Below are 22,975 nucleotides of genomic sequence, written 5' to 3'. Positions count from 1 at the left end.
CGACGTTTCAAGAAAGAAGTAGTACATTTAGCATGTAGAAGAAGTAGCAAAATTTAACAGATTCGAAACTTAAATGGCCATATACCAGTCAATGTAAGTAAGACAATTACACAAACTTTTTTTTCACTTCCCTTCAGCCTATAGCTTTTTTCTAAAGAAATTAAAAAATCCAATAATTTCATAAAAAAAAGAACCATGTCAAGTAAAAGATGAATATCGTACACATTTGAGACTTTTAAAAATGCATCTTCGCAAGTAAGTAATGTATGGAAAAGATTTCAGAGGTAAGCAAGCAAACATTTGATTTTTATTTGGGGGAAAACGGAAAAAGCGGGGGGGGTTAAAATAAATTTAAAATGACCAGGCTTGATTCATTTTTCTTGAAAACATGCAGGATGTGTAAACCTCTCACTTGTATGACAGTCACATAGAATTCCATTATTTTGACAACAATGTGTGAGCATAGCAAACTGGCATAACAGGTAAAAATGAAAAAAATTGGGATACAGCAGTCAACATTGTGTTATAATCTTAATCACTATAACAACAAACAATTTAACCCCTTAGAGGGGTCAAGCATGTGTTCAGCTATTAAATGGAAAAGAATGTCAACATTGAAAGTGAAACAAGGATGAACCATTTGCTTGACTTATTCGATTCAAAAAATATCATCCTTATTCAGGTAAAAACGATGACTAATATATTTTTCTAACATACATTTGTATGATATGAAATCAAACAGACCTAGAAAAATTCAATTGCACGTGTTCCATATATATTTGTATTTATATTTATGTTGGTATCGGCTAATATGACCGTCGACAGTCTCCGGATGTCCTCTCGATTGTTAATTAGATGGAATCTAGTCTAAAATACACACGACATGCTGATACAGATTTTTCGAGTCCATGCAATTAATTGTTTATTTTAGTTTTTTTGTAATTTGAATATACGTTTTAGTATGTTATAAATCAAATATGAGAATTTGAGTGAAATCGGTGAACATGAATTTTACAGCTAATCATCAGTAATGAAGTAATGAGCTAACTTCAATTCGACATAAAGTTATATGACATTTGAACATAAAATTTAAAACAATCCCTATATCATAGGATCCTTTTCATTCATTTTTCGACAATAGACAGGTTGTTTTACAAAATGTCAAGCTTTTATAAATCCTTACTTAATTGCCATTAGTACTCTTAGATCAGTACTTTGTGTCTTTATATCGATATGATGAGTAAAGCCTTTTTTACAGTTTTTGTTCTTTTGTTGTGGTGTTACACCGTTGTCCCATGGGTTTAGCGCTCGTAAATGTGTTAAAACCCGCCACATTTTGCATGTGCCTGTCCCAAGTCATTTGTGTTGTCTCTTCATTACTTGTTGTAGGTTGGTGTTGTAATTATGTCCTATTTTCGTCAAATGTGACCTATCCACCTGGGTTTGTACTTAGATGAGCAAACCGACGGGTGGTGCAAGATATGCCTACCCTTCGGGAACCCGAGACCACCCAGGTTTTTGATGGGGTTCATGTTGCTCAGTCTTAAGTTTTTATATGTTTTGTTTTGTATACTTTTGTCGATCTTTTGATCGATTTTAGTTTTTTTGCCATAACATTGTCAGTTTGTTTTCGACTTCTGAGTTTGAATATCCCTTTTGTATCTTTCCCCTTTCTCTCTCCTGTCTCTAACAGCTTCTCTTCGGGTAATAGTTTCACTAGTCTAATACACGAAAATTATGTGTAAGAACACATATAAATATTTAGTAAACAGGAAGTTGATGACCTTATTTAAAATGTCAAAATAAAAAAAAAAGAACATCTGAAGCGATATGAATGAATACATGTAACAAATTTATGACAGAATGTGTTTATTGAGTAACAAGCAGATGCTTTGCTTTTGTCCTAATTAGCATTTACATTATTTACATTTTGTATCAGTCTCTGTCAGATCCTGTCAGCAACAATCAAAAAGGATTTCAAAGCAAAACAATAGACAACTATCATTTTGATAAACTAGCACCTAAATCATATGAAAAAAAATATGCTGAATGTATTAACAAAACAGCAAATATTTTGAAAAGTTCTTAATAATATGTAAATGGTATATCAGATAAATGTAGAAATTCATTGATATTATGGTTACATAATAAAACATTTCAAAACATAACCTTTGACCTATACCGAAATAATAATAATGACCAGTGCTGGTAAAATAGTTGTCAGTTTGACGGTATAGGAAACACATACCCCCGGTATACGTTTAATGCTTGTCGGCTTGTCGGCAAAACGAATATGTGTATCAAAAATAATTTTAAACTACTGTGAATTCAGAAAATTTTGCGACGTTTTTATTACTGCAAAAATTGCGAAGAACTACCGTAACGTATCGCAAAAATTAAAAACTCTCACTTTACATTTTGTAACTATTATTTGTGTGTAGCATTAACTGAAATCGCAATAAATTATTTGATATTATTTGTCCATTCTCGAAAAATAATAGTTGGACGCAAAAAAATTCTGAATTAACATTATTAAATTGTGTTCTTTTCAGACTGAGATTCCAGAGGTGAATGAATCCTTCAACTTAATGTTATGTCATCATTGTAGGGTTGTAAATATAGATGGAAGTACATTATTGGTGCACATGTATATAATCTAAAAGAAATGAACATCATTATACCCTTATTTATGTCTATAGACATACAAAATATACAAATAAAAATGGCTTAGTGACATAAACTTACAGAAACTTCCTAAAATATTTGATTATTTTTTAGATATCAGTTGAAAAATAAATTAGATCCATTGAAGCATTTTGTTTACACGTATTCATGACGGGTGCAACATGTGGAGCAGGATCTGTTTACCATTCTGGAGCACCAGAGATCAACCCTGGTTTTGGTGGGGTTCGTGTTGATCAGTCTTTTTTATGTTGTGTTTTGTGTACTGTTGTTTGTCTTTTGGTGTGTTTTTTTTGCCATTGCGTTGTCAGTTTATTTTTGGACTCATGAGTTTGAATGTCTCTTTGGTATCTTTTGCCTCTCTTTTTCATCTATTTTAATTATGGTCAGACAAAGATCACATATTATAACAAAGTTCCCAAGCAGGTATTCCAATTAAATAACAGAATTAAATGGTGACAGCTAACTGCTTTTTGAAATGGACCCGTAGGTATTACCTTTTTAAAAGACAGTATTTCCATATTGACATGACATTCTACTGAATATACTTTTTTTTACCTTCACATTCCTTTTTTATCTAAAATTACTTGAGCGATGTTAAAGGTATGTTCATTTCCTACATTCCCAACTTTTGCTTATTATCTTATAACCCATATTGCTTTTTCATGGAAAGGCTGTTGAACAGTTTTGCTTATCAACCCCTCCATTTCTTTATATTTATTTTTTTAGTTTTCTCAAATACACATCTAGTCAAAAAAATGTTTTCTTCTTTCTTATATATTTCAAATACTGAGTAACATACATCGCGTATGACAGAACTCTTTCCTCCAAATATCCATTTCGCTTTAATCTCTTAAACAAGCACACGGAACTATTTCTTCTTTTTTTATCATTTTAATACATATCTTCCGCATTATCTGTTGATGAAGAAGTCATTAATTGGGGGTGGGGGGGATTGATATTAAGGGGTTGATATTAAGTAAGTGTAAATTAGTTCTGTGTGTTCCTAATCAGATTTCTTTTTGTATTGTGTTTTATGTATTTCTAAATTTTATTTTTTACGGTGTATGAAATGTGCTACACAAACATGTTGGTATGAAATTAACAATTATAAATTTTCAAAGAATCCATATAATTATTTCTTCTGGCGTTTTGTCCTTGGGAATGTATTGTCAATCACTTTGTAGTTTCGTCGTTCCACTTCCTCAATGACTCCCATTATCTGAAATAGACCAGACCGAACCATTTAAAAAAATTCAAAATCAATCATACTTATGATATTTACTAAACAACTGAACATGTCTATAAGGTCTTAATTTGTTTTTTTTTTATGCATTAGTGACATGTTGTTTAACGCCAATGAGACAACAATCCACCAGAACGAGATCGCCATACAGATGTTTAACGATGCATAAATGCTACAATCGCAGTCGCGCTTTTTGGTGCCCGAATCTAGACGGAAATTATGAATTAATTCAACAGTGAAGACACAAGAACTGGCGTCAATCCCAATTATGAATAGACAAAAACATAACGTAACAGGGTTTCAAGCCAGAAACCTAGTAAGCCGATGTTTTCTCTTAGTTTTTATCATTCTAGCAATCAAAGGTTTATTTCTAATTGATTCCGGATTTTAACTGTTATAATAGTTTGATGTTAGAATAGAATAAATTTCAAAGTATCCTTTTCGACTGTTCATGATCTCATAAGATGATACTTCAAAACTTTAAACATTGATGTTTTAAACTATTAAGATTTATCTGAACTATATAAGAAAGATGGTATAATTACCAACGAGAGAACTTTATATCCAAATGACGTGGATATAAGCAATTATAGATCTCTGTATAGTATCAACAATGAGAAAAACCAATACCGTATAGTCAGCTATAAAAGACCCCAACATGGAAAATGTGAAAAAAAATTCAAACGTGAAAACTAACGACATGATTTATAACAATACACTTTACGATAAAAAAGCATGTTGTTCGTCTTTATCTGTTTCATGATTTGATTGGCTGAGTAATTATAACAATTGTTACAGGTAATAAACAAAAAACCCATTGTCCACCTAATTGATAAAATGAGCATTGTTGATTGATTGATTGATTGGTGTTTAACGCCACTTTCAGCACTGTTGGCTATTTCGTCGCGTTCAGTTTTTTATTGGCGGACGAAGCCGGAGTACACACCCAAATAAATGCATTATATTAAACAATTATGAAACGAAATATATAACAAAAAATTATAAAAATCTTTTCCATTACAATTATTAAAAGTCAGTGGCTTGATTGAGGGTTTGGATGAGCTTTACAGAATAGAGAATAATTGGTACAAATTGCAGAATAAAGGAAAAAAATATATAAACAATAGAGAAAAAAAGGCCAAAAAATATAAAGAATAGAGAAAAAAAGGCCAAAAAATAAAGAATATGAATAGTGGGGTGCTGAAAAACAAAGAATAGAGAATAATGGGCAAATAGAGAAATAAATAGAAAAATTTGAGCTAGTAAATTAAAGAATACAGAAATGAAGGACCCCCATCCACATCCTCGATTATTAAAAGTCAGTGGCTTCGTTCCTAGATAAAAAATCATTTTGAAATAGACAGTGCTAATCGTGTATTTAGTGTTATCCACTCCACACAAAGAATTGAAAGTAAAAATGTGTTAGCAAACTGTGCAGTTTCCAGATTTTGATGAAAAACAATTCTTCAGCTAACAACTGTAGTATTATATATATATTTGCCAATATGTTAAAATTTAAAACAATTTTTTACATAAAATAAAAAAAAAAGTTCATATATGAAACTGAAACACCACTGCAACATATAAGCCTTTGTATTAGGATGTTTATTACATATTTTCAGGTACATTTTTGTAGATATTAATCTCAAACAATAACAACACAGCAATTTAAAAACCAAACAGCATATTCAGATTTAACCTCTTTTTTGGTAATCAAATGTCATGAAGAGCCATATATTCATTCACATCTAAAACCATTTGAAGTGTCTTTCCTTGTCCGCTCATAAGATGAGTTCGAGGGGCAACTAATCCAATCATATCTGAATAGCGACTTTGCATTTCGTCTACAATTCCTTGCACCTTTACAAAAACATCGCAATTTTTAAAATATATTCAAATATGATGAAACACGTTTTCAATATTTCAATATCCATTTAATTTTTCACTTTTATGCAATATTATTTTCATTTCAGTTTTTTCAGTTCAAAATCAATCATAAAAATGCATTAAACAGAACATTCTAAATAAGCTACAGTTATCACTTGGCTTGTGTCACGTGACTCGTGTACGTACCCATACATAAAATGTTGCCGCTCCTGCACTAGCCTGCTTCACATTGTCAATCAGCAGATTTCCTAACATCTTCCTGGCACCTAAAGCTATATCTAGCTCTAGTGTGTCAATATCAAACAATGCTATACGTCTTTTGATTGATTCTTTACCAATTTTACCAAGCAATGCTTGTACATTATCCCAGTACTACAAAAACAAAATAACAATGCAATTGTTGGATACATCGATTGTACTTGTGTTTGTAAATATAAAAATATAATGTGCAGTACAATGATTTATTGTTTATATATATAACAACATAGTATTTCTCACAGAACGTAATGAAAAGCTAACGTGCAATAGTAAACATTTATTTGGCGTGCCTGAGAGAGATATGAAGATTTGTTCACCCAAGAAAATCATATTGATGCCCGAGGGAAATATGACTTTTCGAGGGTGAACAAATCTTCATACCTCTCTAAGCCAAGGGAAATGAATGTTTTATTCCACTGCCTATACTATTCATGAACATAAAATATTAATTTCCATACAAGGTTTCATATCCGTTTTTATAACTAAACACGACATAAACATTGATAAGCAATACCAATCAAAAGTTAATCACTTACTCTAATATGACAAGTTCAATTTTCTTTATATTTTGTTCTGACGTCTGAAATAGTTTTGAACACAATAATAACTATATTATCGCTATTATAAAAAAAACGTTCAAAACGTTATGTACATAAACCGCGCGTAACGTCGCTAGAGGTAGTCCCGACATTACAGAGGGGAATAAAAATACTCAGAGGGGAATATGAAGTTTTGTTCAATGTCGCGTGAGAAAGTCTCAACCAATGAAATGTTGATTTCGATATCAATATTTACATACAGTGGAATAATCTATCATATTGCTCTAGTTCAAATATAGCTTCAAATTATCGAACGGAACATGGAATAAAACAATTACTGTCTTTTGTTTCGGTATAAGTTTAATTGACTTTTGAAAAACCTAGTGACATTCACTTCGGCCGTTGGCCTCAGTGAATATCAGTTTTTCGAAAGTCAATAAAACCACACATTTACCTCATCAAAAGACAGTAATTGTATAATATTCGTGCAATAACACTATAATATAACGTTATATTATCAATATGTTTGCTTAAAAGTTCACTATTAATACAACGCGGAGAGAAAAAAAATTGACGAGTCGAAAATCCTCGAAGCAAACCTAAATAAAATACAGTTCTTATAAAGCTTTTTTAAGTCACTGACTAAAGCCTTTTGAAATGGAATAAATTCATGATATGATAATTTCATTGTTCTTCTGTATTTAACTACTTTATGTGCTACTGGTGCCAATTATTTAAACATTAATTTCATAATAATTTTACGTTAAGCTTTTAAATTCTCTTTCATATTACGGAGTGATGCTTTTTTATGCTATGTGTACTTATTTACCTTTGTCTCCTCTTCAAAATTTCCCAAGAGAAGCAGTGCTGCTTTCATCACATCGTGAATTTCCGGAATAGGGCTCGGATATGACCGAATCTCAGCGAAGACTCTGTTATCTAATGCCAGAACATCATGCATTAGTCGTTGTATATTACGGAGACGTGCTATCAGATCTCGAGCGGTTTCAGTTTCTTTTGGCATATGTCTTTCGTAATTCTTTGTTTCTACTATATCTACTGCCTTTTCCAACAAATCGAGCTTCTTCTGTTCAATAGCCAATAACAAAGCTGAAAAAAATAATTCATTTACACAACCACTGTATAATGTTGTTTTGTATTCTTATGTATTCAAGTAAAGTAGTATGTTGTTATCATTGAACATCTATCAAATCTTTCTTTTTTTCATATTAGCCTTTGATGGGACATGTGTTTTTATTTTACATTTGAAGTCTCTGTAATGCTTTGTGCATGGATGTATGTTTGATATTATTCATTTCAATTTATTTATTTCAAGACATATGGCCATGTTGGTCTTCTTCCGACCGGCAGTAAAACCTTTGATAAAGTTGAACGTCCTCTTGGCTGTCGGGATGTATAAACATGCAGAACCCTTCCAACATCTCTTGGATGGGTCCGTAACTGACCTGTTGCAAGACAAAATTTCAGTCCCTTTCAAACATACCATTTTTTTCCTGTGACAATCTAAATTTCTAGCCCTAAATACCTGTCGTCTTACTTTGCAAAACCTACCTATTGTAATAATTATTAATATTGTTTTGTCCTTTGTATGCATGAAATAATTGAACTTTGAGCAACTAACTTAAAGTCTTTCTCATTTCAAAAGATATTAAGACCAACAAAGTTCCATTTCAAAGAGAGATAGCAAAGAAGCATTTCCAAAAAGTTGATAAAACTAACATTACCTGCATATTTTTAAATGGCCATATGTGGGAGAATCTCTTTTTTAAATACACCATTCTTCTTCCTAAATTAGCGTTGTAAGCGTAGGAGAAACTATTAATAATAAAGAGCAACAAAATCCCACAAAACCATGCCTCAGATGTTTGATATAAGGTCCAGTTAAAAAATAAACCAATGTTGAATATTTGTAAGGTCAGTGGAACGAAAATAGTCATTTTTCCGTAATAGGAAGTGATATTAGAAATCAGAGACATTAAATTTTGTAGTTCAACTGCACAAAAAAACTACTTAGTTGCTGCAAAACTAAAGGCGTTAATTTCGAAAATAAAAAGTAACAAAAAATATAAACTTTTCTCCAAATATGGAACATTGTTAATATTTCATTAATTGTAATATTAGTAACTGTATGTTTAAACAGTTACTAGTTGATTTTTTGTTTCATCTAGTGCCTCATTTGTCTGCATATATAAACAGATAACAAAGATACACCATTTTAACATAATCAGTTGCAGATTCAAATAAAGACTGTTGTGCTACATTAAATGAAAAACCATGAATTCTTAGTAAGAAACCCACTGAATGGAAACAATCTCTACTGCTTTTATTGATTTTGTTTTTATCCAAAATTGATGCATGAAGTGATAATGTTTTATGCCCTCTTATATTGATCATCTCAGAATTTCGTAATACGGGGATGGTGCAATCATATTAATGAAAATTTTCCCGAATAGAATACTTTTGTACACTTACATGACTTTCTTCATTGTTTATGACCTATGTTTTTCGGTTGTTTCCAGCTTTAATTTTATGATAAGGGAACGACCATTTAACTTCGTGAAAACTAAAATAAATTGCTCGCGAAAAAAATTCTGACTCGGAAAAAAACTATAACCCCCCCCCCCCCCCCCTTTTGAAGTTAAATGGTTGCTCCCTTAGAACAATTTGAGTGCACACATTTAAGTAAATGGTTTTGTATAGTTTACTCAGTTATAATCAGTTGGCGTGCTTCTTTGAGAATAGAGAATTAATGTAAGAGTATTAATTATATAAATACATAAGAGGAGTTGAATTTTATAGTGGAAAAATAGTATATTGAAATTATACTTCTATTTAAAACAATACAAAGATATAAGAAGATGTGGTATGAGTGCCAATGAGACAACTCTCCATCCAAGTCACAATTTGTAAAAGTAAATCATTATAGGTCAAAGTACGGCCTTCAACACGGAGCCTTGTCTCACACCGAACAGCAAGCTATAAAGGGCCCAAAAAATGACTAGTGTAAAACCATTCAAACAGGAAAACCAACGGTCTAATCTATATAAAAAACGAGAAACGAGAAACACTTATGAACCACATCAACAAACGACAACCACTGAGCATCAGGTTCCTGACTATTGTGAATTGCTTCCGTTTGTCTATTTTTTTTAGACGACACATGTACAAACTTAAGTTAAAAGTGGAGACTCATTACTTATTTTTGTACTATTTAGATAACTCTGTTCTATTTAATACCATATTTAGGGGTAATTTGAGGGTATAGAATATTTACTCTTTATTGAAATTATTGGATACATGTACTCTAATAGAAAAACAATGGATATGGGGTATCCATCCATGACATAAAATCAGTACATGCACAGCAAAAAATACACAAAAAGCAAAGAAACAGCGATTTAATTGCTGTTCTTCATCTCAAAATCAAAGTGAGGTCTTCAACACGGGGCAAAAGAAACTCTCACCTCACTGCAATACTCAGACTGTTTACTCTCTTTATTATTTAGTTTTAGTCACAAAACGTAATGAAATTTAACTAATGTCACTATATAAATCAGAAGAATTGGTATGATTGCCAATGAGACAACTCTCCACCAGAGACCAAATGACATAGAAGTAAGCAAATATGGGCCACCGTACGCCTTCAACAATGAGCAAAACCCATACTGCACATCAAGCTATAAAAGGCATCGAATTTTAAAACAATTCAAACGAGAAAACTAACGGCCTGATTTATGTACAAACAACAACCGAAAAACAAACATGATATTCAGCAATAAACGACAACAACTGAACTACAGGCTCCTGATTTCAGTTCCTACTCAGAAACCGCCATTACCACAAGATCAGTATTTTCTTTAAAACATTTTAGAAATAAAAAAACGTGAAAGTACGTTAAAGGAATAAACGCTGTGGGTTCCTTTAAAACAAACTGCAATGGATGAAACCGTATCTAAATATTTAACCAACAAGCACAATACCTGATCAGATATATAAATGACCCCCAAAACGATAACTTACTTTTGCGCGTTGATTCTATATCTTTCAGTGTTATTTCATCAATAGGAAAACTAACAATCAAATAGTTACAAATATTGACTTCAACTGATCCATACGTTTTGTCTTCAACAAGAGCAAAAACACACGCTGCTGACTCTTCACCGGGAGTTGTTTCTATATCAATCACATGCTTATCATGTGATTCCACTCGAATGCCCTCGGTTTCAGTGGGAACCTCGTCCAATGATTCTTTCACCGTGATCATTTTTACTGACAATGATAAGTCCTCTAATTCTGGCTCTTCGAATTTAAACCTTAGTTTTGTGAAACCGTCTTTTGCAAATATCATTCCTTGAGTATGTTTGAGGGGAGTTAATCCAAGATCTTCTAACCTATGATCGTTGCCAGGACCCCAGCCTGCAGCGCCAACTCTAGGAAATCCGGAGTATGGACTAGCAGCTTGTTCACATTTAATTTTATAAATAGCTACCCAATCAAAGTCATAATCCTTCTCAGTAATTGTTGTGTCTTTACCAACGAGTTCAAACCGATAAACTCCACGTTTTGGAAAGCGTAGTTTCACCACAAGTGCTTCTGCTATAGGCACGTGAATGAAGTCATGTTGAACTTTCTTGTCGTCTAATATTTTCCATTCGTTAAATTCCTTGATATAAACTAATGCCATAAATTTCAAGTTTTTTGCTCGCTTTTTTGGTAGTGCAAACATCATTTCTATTTCTCCATTTTCTGTAGTAATTTCACACTCTTGATGAGACAAAAGACGTAATTCCAACTCGAAAAATCGTTCTTTTAGATATGCTTTTCCCTCCCATTCTTTGAAAGTGATTGGATCATCTAATAGCTGCCATTTTTCCTCTTCTGGAAAGTGCGTATGAATCAAGTGCTGTGGATCAGGAACGAAATAGTTTTCATCAGGTTTATACTGAGCAGCATTGATTGCTTTCTCACTTCCAAGTGCACATGCTCCCCAGAACGCATTAACAAACCGCCATTGACTACTAATTAAAACCGCATTCCATTCACCGTAATGAGTTTTTATGTCAAGTTTTTGTCCTATTTCATATGTGTTGCCTTTGAGGTATCCATGTATTACAACACAAGGAATTCCAGCAATACTGAAAAGACCAAGAAACACGTACAAATATATTAGACTTCAAATTGTAGAATAGTGACTTTTATTTAATACAAGGATAAAATGAAATGCACGAATTGATTTGTTGTTGTTGTTGTTGTTGTTGCTTTTAACAGGATTTCCCTCAAAGAAACATTATATTATCATAGTGACTATTACCGTCTTTTATACATTAAAGACAAATGGCGAATCCATGAAAATACTCAAGAATTCAAGTTATTCGTAACATATATTAGTGATACTGACAAAGTGTAAATTTTAGAAAGTTCCATTAAATGAATCATGCTAATTTCAATTTAATTCATTCACAACTTTTTTTATTAGACTTGGTGCAATTTTGCGCTACACATATTGATTAGACACATGCGTGTTCGTTGTTGAAGACCGTAAGTTGACATGTCAATTTGTTGTCTCATTGACTTATATCCTACGTCTTAAGTTTTTTATCATTTGTTTTTCCTATCTTAATATCAACAATTTGTCAAAATGTCTATGCGTTTTAATTCTGCAAACATGATTAAAAAAAACCCTATACATGTATTATTAAACAAACATTAATTCATCGTTTGAAAAGAAATATTTCCATATTTATTTGACAAAGGATAAAAAAAGATATATCAAACACAAAGAAACATGAAATAAGAAAAGAGCCAGCTCAGCACCCAAATCAGACGTAATGATAAGGCCATAAGTTTACCCATAGAATTGGAAAATAAAAAAAAGTATTATTAATCTATCAAATAAAATCCTTCCATTATTCATACGACATTGACCTGTCAGATTTTCTTATCAATTTTTTTTAACTTTGACTTGCAAGTTTTGTATTGGGGCTTCGAACTTCTTGCATTTCATTCAAAATTGCAAAAATTGTTAATTGAGCTTCGTGATGCTATTCAATCTTTTACAAAGATGTTATTGTTCGTAAACTATTTTTGTGGTAATGCCTTGGCATATATCTGATTTAGGCAAAAAAATAGGAGTCAAATTACCATTTCGGATTAAAAATTTCAATTTCGATAAGGTTATAACCTCATAGTGATACCACAACAGACTTTTCTGCGCATAGCGTCCACACGAACGGATTGAATTCCCCCATTCGTGTATACCACCCACGTCAGAAATCGTATAACAAACATAACAATTACCTAAATAAAAGAGTTTAACAAAAGCCTTACTTGCACATTCTATTGAACAGCTGAGAATAATTTCCGAGTCTTTCTTTTATCTTCATAAGATAGAACATCGTATATCCAACTTTAGGGTTCTTTAATGGATGAGACAGTTTATTGATGTTGATAGAGGTTAACCAGACATAAATGGCCCTGACCTTTGACATATCGTCCTCGTATTGGTCTGTTAGAAGGGACACTAACGTTTTTAATGTCCCAGATGTCGCCTTTGATTTTGGAATCTGCAATAGAAATCAAATCTTAAACAAATAGAATATTTACGCAAGTCGTGATAGATCTGATTTTTAATCTGTGACGAATAATCGAGTACAAATTCATCCAATTTTAATCAGTCTCTCTGTGACTGTGACTGACAACTTAACACAAAATATATCAATTGCAGTGGTTCAAACTAAAGCTAGGTTTACACTCCAAAAAATAACCTTTTTTTTACCAACATAAATATCATTTGTTTATTTCAACAATAAAATCAGCTCCTTTGTATTACAAATAAACAGAATTAGGAGAAAAAGGATCATTGTCGGATGTTTTTCTAAATAGATCTACGTACACCAGAGGCGCATTTGTCAACCTCAGCATAATCATCCGGATCGAAGAATTCATTTTTCCTTGTGTAAGGAGAATGTGGAGGTGGTATCTCTTCCAGTGTTTTCTCATCCTCGTCTGTATAAAAGTGGTGTAATTCAGAGAAGGTAAGTTGCCGGAAGTCACCAAATTTGAATGTAGCAAATTTCAAAGAAATTCGCCTTCCTTCCTGTTAACAAAAAATAATCATCGTTAAGCTTATTGTTTCTAAGTGAGATCATGGGCTGTCGTTATAATATATTTCAGATCTTCAAATGTAAATAAAGTAACTGATATTCGAGGCCTCAACGATTTAATTTTCTGTTTTTTTTTTATATATAATATTGGCAGCCACTACCACTGCTATCTATTTATACATGACATGTGTATGTTTTTATTTATTTATCTATTTTATCTTATATTACTTTATACCATTTTTTTAGGGTGTTCGCAGAAAAATAGGATGGGTGATTTTAGGAATGAAAGATTGAGAATGAAGCACACGTTTTGAGTCTGAATTTTACCCTAACATAAGGAGGAGATAATAACTGTTTAGGTGTACTGTTATTCTAGTGTAAGTTTTAACATAAACGTGCATATTTTAGCGTTTTGTTTATGGAATGCAGTGGTTTATATTAACCTTCATAAGAAATTAACGCAAGCGAATATAATGTGAACTAAAAAATTGGTGTAGTCTTGAAGGTCCGTGGTCGACAAAGGCTTAGGCGAGTTGTAAACAGAAAGAACCCGTTACCAGTATAGATTGCTCATGTTAATTAAGAATGTATGTGATTATTTCTCTGTTTGCCGTTCCGGATCACCTGAGATCACCCTCGGTTTTTGGTAGGGTGTATGTTGCTCGGTCTCCAGTTTTATATGTTGCGTTTTGTAGACGGTTGTTATCTTTTCGTCGTTTGGGTGGGGTTTTTTTTCTCGTTGCGTTGTCACTTTGTCTTCGGCTGATGAGTCTGAATATCCCTTTGGTTTACTCCGCCTCCCCTTTTCTAGCAAGTGTGTATCGATACGTTTGTTGGTTAGTGTATACCCCAGTTGATGCGTAATGTGCTAAGCGACAGAGAATTGTATTTATATGGCGTGATGATCCGAAATACTCATTTGTCCTTTAAACAATATTAATTTGTATTAACAGCATTGTTGGTCATATTTTCCATATGTTATTTAGTACATTTAAATTAAACCAATGATGGCTTTGTTAAATGGTAAATTGATTTGACAGCTATCAAATAAACAAACAATCAGAGATAAACTGGTATCTATGATGAGTTTCTGTACAATATATACAAACATATTATAGTTGGGGCATAAAAGTGCATGGAACATGCAATGACTCCTACTATTTTGCGAATTTCATCAATGATAAATAGGTAAAAAGTTGTTTTCAATTAAGGTCCCAGCAAAATAAATTCGAATGATTACATGACATTTTGAAGTCAAAATATATTGTTCAACATTGAACGACTTATTGACATAGGGTAGCAACATCATAATGGAAAAAAAACAAGAGTTTGTCTTTAATTCTGGTATGAAGACTTTTTTTAGAAACGTTAGTATCAAGATCCAGAAATATGGCATAGACGATTTCAAAATATTCTTTACGGGAAAGATAATAAAACATAGCGTTAACTGAACTGATCTGCCACATTGATGACTGGGACTGTTGTGTTAGACAGGGAACAACTTCATAAATCAATACATTCGTCTTGATTTAACATAAATGATGAATTAGTCAAAGCCCTCAGATTCATTTCGACCTTTAAATAATAGGTCAATACGTTCAAATACCATAAAAGGAAGTGAGTCTTTTGTAATTCAATCACACGTTCATCACGATATGGTTAAAATACCCATAATATTTCTTTCCCACATTGTTGAACTTTGAATAATAATGATTTAATAGTTAAATCATCGAAAATACAAAACTGTACTGTTTTATTATATTATTTTTATATTCGCTATACGACAAGACTTCTAGGGGGGATTTTTGTCACATGTGAATTTTAAGTACACTTGCTATCAAACTATCAATTCAAAGTTTCGTGTTGAACTTTTAAAAGTCCTTTTTTAAATAAGAAAACATTATGTATAGACGTTGTCTGGAATGTGTCAACGGGTTTGTGTTCTTGCTTTATTGCAATCAGATAACGACTACACTGAGATTTTCGTTGCTTAATATATAGTACATTCAAAATTTCGCATTATAATGTAAAGTAGTTTATATTTATATATTAGTTTTTATATAAATGTGATTAATTGATAACTTTTAAGTCAATTTGCTAAATCTCTTAAAAGTTTTAGGATCGTGCTTCCCAACACAAACACGTTGTTTGCTAGTCTAAAACGATAGTTTACTTATACCTGTATAGAAGCTCTTACTAAACTAGATATAGAAATTGCGTCCTGAAATTGTATCGGTTCTAAGGTATCCCATCAATTCGGTTGAATAATATTGCTAAAATATATTAATTATGAAACTGACGGTTAGCATAAACACAATTAAGCTTTTGCAATAAAAAGCATCAGACTCAGAAGGGGGAAAAGGTCAATATTTTTATAACAAAAGAACATTTATGCTCAGACTATGTCTCAAATTATTTAAACAAAATGTAAAATATCTTTTTTTTTATTTTCTGAAACAAACTAGTGAAGTTCTCGTAAAGGTAGAAGTTTTATAACATTGAGCTGATATGAGGAGTCCCCCCTAATTATTATCTATGGGGTCAAGAAGCTCAATCTTTAGGTTATTCTGTAAGTCGTTTTGTGGCTGTTTATATAGATATAAGAATAAAGTTTAATTTCTTCGTTATGTTTTAAAATGGCACCAATAGATGTTCAAGTAAAAACATGTCATAAATTATCTCTCATTTGAACTATTTATCTTTTAATTCATCAAAATCTTTTGTTTTTAGTTATTGGTGTTAAACATTAATGACCTTGAATATCTATTTATCATCAATTTTTATTTTTATTTTGATCGTGTCTATATAATAAACCACATGGTGTTTAAATGTCACAATATGTAGTGCCAAACCAGAACGACTAGAAAAATGTACCTGAATAATTGTTCTATATGACAGTATTTTGGTACGAAAACGGAGATTATAGAGAACAAAACGATTTTATTATACCGCATAGTAAAAGTAGCTTAGTCCGACCTCTCAATATGCAAGCAAACATTGCAGCCTTCACAAGGATTAAGATACAACCTCTGATATAAAAACCAAATGTTATGTAGGACTTTATAGATATAAAAACAGGTGTAAAGAATGATTAATCTCTAAACTTTATAATAACTCATGCATACAAATAGAGAGTGAGAGTGAGAGAGAGAAAATGTGAATTCGAATAAATTTCCCTAAAAATTGTTAAGCAACATAAGAAAAATTTGAATGTGGAGTATGGCTGTATCATCGCAAACAACAGTTTCATAATTTATCATACATTTACATACTAAAGGTTAATATCAGCATGAAGATAAAAATTATATTGATTCCACATATTTCACTCACCATTTTCACGATTTTTGATGGTACATAATTTTCTCCCGACGATTTACTGTGGTCTGATCTATTGGTTCTGGCACTCACTGTAGATCTAGACCGAGGACCATGCCCATTTTGCACAGACTTGACAAGAGAATTATCCCTATTCAGTCTGTCAGCTCCTTTCACAGGAGTAATATTCACACTTGCTCCATTTCCCATATTTGAACATAAGAACTAAAAATGCATGAAAACTTTCAAAAAACTGTGATGAAATATCCTTATAATTTGTATGAAGTTCTCCGCGTAAAGCTGACAAATAACGGAACAACTGACGCAGTAACTGTTTAAAGGGTTGGTGTACAATGCATTATTGTTTAATGTTGCGTGCGTAATTAAATTACATAAATTTTAAAATTAAAATGGTTCATATCACAGTGTTTTATCTCGCATGTTCCATAAAGGTGCCTTTAAGTTCAAAAGACTCAATCATGACAAAATCACACAGAAAATATTTTTAGATTGTCTACCTTGTCTTTTAAAATTTTATTTGGCCTGTGCATGCTACCTTTTTCGGTCTGTTTATGTTTTTTTCTCCCTCAAAACACAGCGTAATTTTGTATGTTAAGATAATCAGTGACTAGGATAATAGAACACTATACATATTTGTCAAAGTCGATGTGTATATGCAACAATAAGACAGCAACCAATCACACAAACAATCTGAAAGACATTTGGAGGTCAACATACGGCCTACAAAAATCTACAAAAATCTGACAGGTTTTGAATTTATTACATGCAATTGTAAAAAAAAAGTAGAATACTTATAAGATATTGCAATATATAGTGCAGTAATCGTGAGAAGTCTCTCAAACAGTTATATCAAATTGTATTTGATTATTTTACGTTATACCTAGAAGATGGTCAGATCGACAGGGCCAGAAATATCCAGAGAGAATCTGTAAAGCAAAGAACAAATGTACATTTGATTGACACACAAACAGAAACACCGAAACTAAACAAAAGTAATACGATTATTCTATAAAAAGGACTAGGAAAATTATGAGGTGGTCCATATCTTACACCGCATGCAGACTGGATATCACCTGCTTCAGAAAGGTGAGTATATCGAAATCTGCGTGCAACATCTTCCTCGTAGTGCTCTTTAAACAAAGGTCAATAAAGTGTAATAGTCAATATTTAAATTGATGGACGATACAAATGAAAATTTTCTATTGTGCAGTTTGGATAGCAAATCACGGTTGCACAGTTTGAAATGTAACTCATTATACATATCTGAAAATAAGTAAAAAAAAAATTGCAATTTGGGTTAAAGTTAATTCTAACAAAATCGGTATATACTACAAGGATGAGCAGAAGGCTAACTTTTTATAAAAACTGGTTCGAGTAAAAGAAATTATTCGATAGTACATGTATTTTGATTCCTGCATTTTAATTGGTCTGAAAGGGATGCTTCCAAATACTCAAATTTTCCCACTCGTCATAAATTCATAAATTTTGTAAAGCCTGCTATTTACGAGGCCTTCATTGATGTCTTCAAGAAAATTTATATATGACATCTATTAATATAAAATAAGGAGATTTGGAATGATTGCCAAAGAGACAGCTATTCACCAGAGACCTAATGACGTAGATATAAGCAACAATAGTTCACCGTACGACCTTCAGCAATGAGCAAACCCAATGCCACATAGCAAGCTAAGAATGGCCCTGATATGACAAAAACTTATATTGATACGTATTAATGAGCTAAAAAGTAGATTGGTTTGTCTATGGGATATTTGTGTTTATGCGCGATCACGCTTTTCTAAGTTAAAGCCTCTTTTTAAAGTTAAAATGCAATTGTGTAGTTCTAATTCAATTAATGGTAACATTGAGATTTAAATAGTTCGGGATATAGACAACATTTTTAAAACAGAAATATGGCAATTAAGAATATCCTAAAACAGTAGTAAAATATTCGTAAAGTATGTAAAGTAGCTAGGATCTTTCTCAAGACCATTTGATTTATAGCCACTATCACGAGTATTCTTACATGAACACAAACTGGTTTTACTCTGTTTAAAACCATAAAAATAACATTATATATGTACAGTGAATGGTTCACAACTATTTGAACAGTCGTGCAGGTATTAAATAACGAAGTTTGAAAATAATAACCTCTTTATCGCGCTTTAAAATGGTCTTTTGTTTGATGCTGTTGTATAGGGTAGATCAACGAATGGCTCGTTTCGTCGATAACCATTTAACCGCTCATTTGATATGGGGGTCTTGACATCAATTTTATAATACGTTATACAATAATTATGTCCTCATTTAATAGTTTGGTAATGAAGGCATACAGCGAAAAGTTATGACATAGGTGGTTATATCGTTAATTAATTTTCAATATATGAGTAATGCTTTACCACCTGCAATACATATCTCACGATATAATATGGTAGTATGGTAGATACAATAACAAAAGTTCCTTTTTCTAAGATAGGTTTTGTAAATAGAGTTGTACTAAAAACTACTCCAACAGAATTATAATAAAGAACGACTGAAATCAGTACTCAAAATCTACACTCGCTTCTATGAACTGGTTGACGCGTTTCGATGTCTTGAGTATCTCAACTCACTACGGAAATGTTTTTTTTAATATTTAATGAGATTTTACAACCGCAGGGTCGATGCCATTGCTGATGGACGTTTCGATCGCGAGAATGTCAGCAGTCAGCACTTTTGTGTTGACCTGAAATATCATTGATATGTTCATTTTCTGTAAATCGACTTTTTATAAAATGTTGAATTATTCGAAACTATAAGGGGTCCTCACCCAGGCACAGATTGCCTTAGACGTATATGGCACAACTTTTGGATTTTGATGCTCTTCAACTTTGTATTTGATTTGGTTTCCAACTGTTTCCTTCAAAACTCATTGATGAGTCTTATGTAGACTAAACGCTCGTATGGCGTAACAAAGTTTAAGCCTATCAAACATGTTCATTTTAACCCATTTAGACAATATGTCACAAGAGTAAAACACAGTGAAAGCATTCACAGTCCAGTTACTATCAGAATGATGTAGGTGGTGGTCACCCTATCGATATACATGAGCTCACTCTGTTTGAATTTCAGGTTATTTTCTTCTGTTTCGGTCCCATATTTTCTATAGCTGCACATTCGGTATTAGAATCCAATCCCTTCAATTTACTCTATACGTTTGAAATAACAATACTGTAGTTTTAAACATATATAACAAGTCAATTATACCACCAATCAACTGAGGAATATATTGATACATGTGTAGACTGTACCAATGCTAGTTTGGCCACATGTTCCTATAATGTAATGTTTGATGGCTCGCTGTCCTACTGAAAATTTCAACATATTTCCAATATTGAATTAGTGGTAACGTAACATTAAAAAATGACCACCTTTCCATATACTTATCTTTGTTTGTTACAAATGATCAGTCTATTGGAAATACAATAATGCATAAGTATTTACAGAAGCAGTAATACTAAAACCAGGAAAATCCCTGGACATTAAACAGCTGATTACCACGCATATATTCACGAAGAAAAGGGAAATCAAATATAATAATTGTGAAAATAATGTCGTTACATTTGTAGGTATAATCTTGTTAATCTGCATGTTGCTGTTATAAATATTACAATTTGTTTACCAAAATTTAAATGTTGTCATCGTTTAGATTTTGAAACCAAAATAACACAAAATTATATAAACACGCTACAGATACATATGACGAATGAGTAAAACGTCTCTATTCAAGTTAAGACCCTCTTAGAACTGAAGGTTGGTATTTGACTTAATGTATAAATGTGAATGGCACATAAAAACTCATTTGAAATCATAAACGTTCATTTGTTTATCCATATCAATGAATAGTATGATTCAGATGTTAAAGTACATTTTAAGTTTTTCAATGAAACTAAACGTGAACGAATAGTTAAATCAACTGAAAATATATAAATGATATGTCATATGTATAAATTGTTCCTGTTCTGAATAACAGTACGACGAAAACAATTTCTGGTCCTCAGAAAGAATTTAATAACAAACACGTACATTAAGTTTTACAACGTGTATGTAGTATATCCAAAAAATCATTTATTATCAAATTACATCGGTTTTAATTCAACTGAAAGTACTTCCGGTTTAATTTTGATTTCAAAATTATTATAAACATGCAATATACATATAACATTAATACACTTTGTGACTTGGATGGAGAGTTGTCTCATTGACACTCATACCACATCTTCTTATTTATATTAAAAAAATAAATTGTTTATTTCGTTTTTCTCGTTTGAATTGTTCCACATTTTTTAATGCTTGGGCCTTATATAGCTGGTGTTGGTTTTGCTTATTGTTGAGGGTCATATGGTGATATGTTAAGATAGGCTAAACATAATGATATATAATATTTCCTATTTTCACGCTACAAAGGGAAAGAATGTAAAGCTAAGTAACATTAAAAATTGAAAACAACAAGCGTTCCCGATGAAGGTATAAATTCAGAAAAGCTCTTCGGACGGACAAAATTTATAAACTGTTTCATGTTTACTTGTGAATATGCATTTTTGGAGATATGTATCAAAACAGATGAAATTGTCCAATATAATAAAAGAAATGTTTGGAAAAGGTTTTAAAAAGAGACACAAGGAATAAACGTTAAATTAGTTTGTAAAAAAGATACTTTATTCGACCTCCGGGGATCAGGGCTCATCGAAGGTTTATGAACAAAAAGTGATTATGTATGCGTAAACATATGTCTTAAACAAATGTAATTACCACAACTAAAATGAAAAATTGACAAATGGGATATAACATTTTTCCTAAATACGCGACATAGCCATTAATGAACAAATAAACAATTAAAAATCCGTGTTTATTGCAAAAATATCAATAATGACACAAAATATGAAAAATGGAAAAGCAAAAGCAAAAGAAAAAATCCATTGCATCAAATGTAAACAACTATTTTCCCTCATTGAATTAAATTTCAACCAATTGATAGCCGACAGGTTTTGTTGATGTGCTTGATATCGTTACATTTATAGACTGAAGGAGATGGTTCGACTCTCAATAAATGAAAATTGCAAAAGTCAAAAGTTTTTAAACACCCTGTATTTGTGAGCAGAAATCAGTCAGAAATCAGTTAATATCTATTTAAACTTAATGACATTCAGCAAACAGAGGGACAATTGAAATGTATATTTTAAAATCGACTTAGGGAGCGTTGGTTTTAGGAAAAAAAACTATTGACACAGAGATATGTCTCGCGTTATATAATTTTGATGGTATAATGCAAAATTTGAAAATAAAATGGCAATATCTTAAAATATAAAATATGCAAATCATTCAAAGTCAATGAACCATAGATTAAGGTGCAGAGCCAACAAGCTCCATGGAAATGTGAAATGGCTAAGCTTATAAAACTACATACCAAATACCATTGACTTATCATAAGTGGTTTTCCTTTAAACTAACATAAACACAAACTTTAACTTGGCAACTATGCAAAAGTTTCAAAGTTCATGAACCATGATAAGGGGTGAGGCCATATAATCTCCATGGAAATTAGACTTGCAAATGTCAATACAACTGCATACCAAATATCATTAACTTAACTTCAAGTGTGTTTACTGTTTGGTCTTACATGATCTTGTCTTATATTACATTATTTCATTTTTATTTTCTATATGTATGTAAAAGTTAAGATAAAAAATCTTCTATTTCATTTTTATCAATTTAAGTTTAAAGCAACTATATGCACAGAATGTTTTTGTTTATACACCGTTTTGCTTTAGAAGAAAAACCGACAGGGTTAGAAAATACAAATAATTACACCATTACAAACACAATTCCATTTTTATATTCTTGTCATGGTTAGAAAATACATAGAA

General features: G+C 31.8%; 1 protein-coding gene across 2 annotated transcripts; it reads right to left on the bottom strand.

Moving 5' to 3' along the window:
* Nucleotides 1-2,636: 2,636 nt before the first annotated feature.
* LOC127719716 (uncharacterized) lies at nucleotides 2,637-17,376 on the bottom strand. 2 transcript variants are annotated; one of them, XM_052225951.1, is made up of 8 exons: nucleotides 17,067-17,376; nucleotides 13,526-13,729; nucleotides 12,961-13,196; nucleotides 10,654-11,768; nucleotides 7,442-7,722; nucleotides 6,002-6,187; nucleotides 5,628-5,788; nucleotides 2,637-3,904 (listed from the first exon to the last, which is right to left on the bottom strand). In XM_052225951.1, the coding sequence occupies exons 1-7, from the start codon at nucleotides 17,259-17,261 to the stop codon at nucleotides 5,642-5,644; spliced, it is 2,364 nt and encodes a 787-aa protein (XP_052081911.1). In that variant the 5' UTR covers nucleotides 17,262-17,376; the 3' UTR covers nucleotides 2,637-3,904; nucleotides 5,628-5,641. The 2 variants fall into 2 exon arrangements, with proteins under 2 accessions (XP_052081911.1, XP_052081913.1); XM_052225953.1 differs by lacking the exon at nucleotides 5,628-5,788.
* Nucleotides 17,377-22,975: the final 5,599 nt, after the last annotated feature.

This window comes from Mytilus californianus, unplaced genomic scaffold (genome assembly GCF_021869535.1).
Source record: "Mytilus californianus isolate M0D057914Y unplaced genomic scaffold, xbMytCali1.0.p SCAF_11, whole genome shotgun sequence".
In the NCBI taxonomy this organism is placed as follows: Eukaryota; Metazoa; Mollusca; class Bivalvia; order Mytilida; family Mytilidae; genus Mytilus; species Mytilus californianus.
The sequence above is the reverse complement of the archived record's forward strand: the minus strand, read 5'-3'. Positions and strand labels throughout refer to the sequence as shown.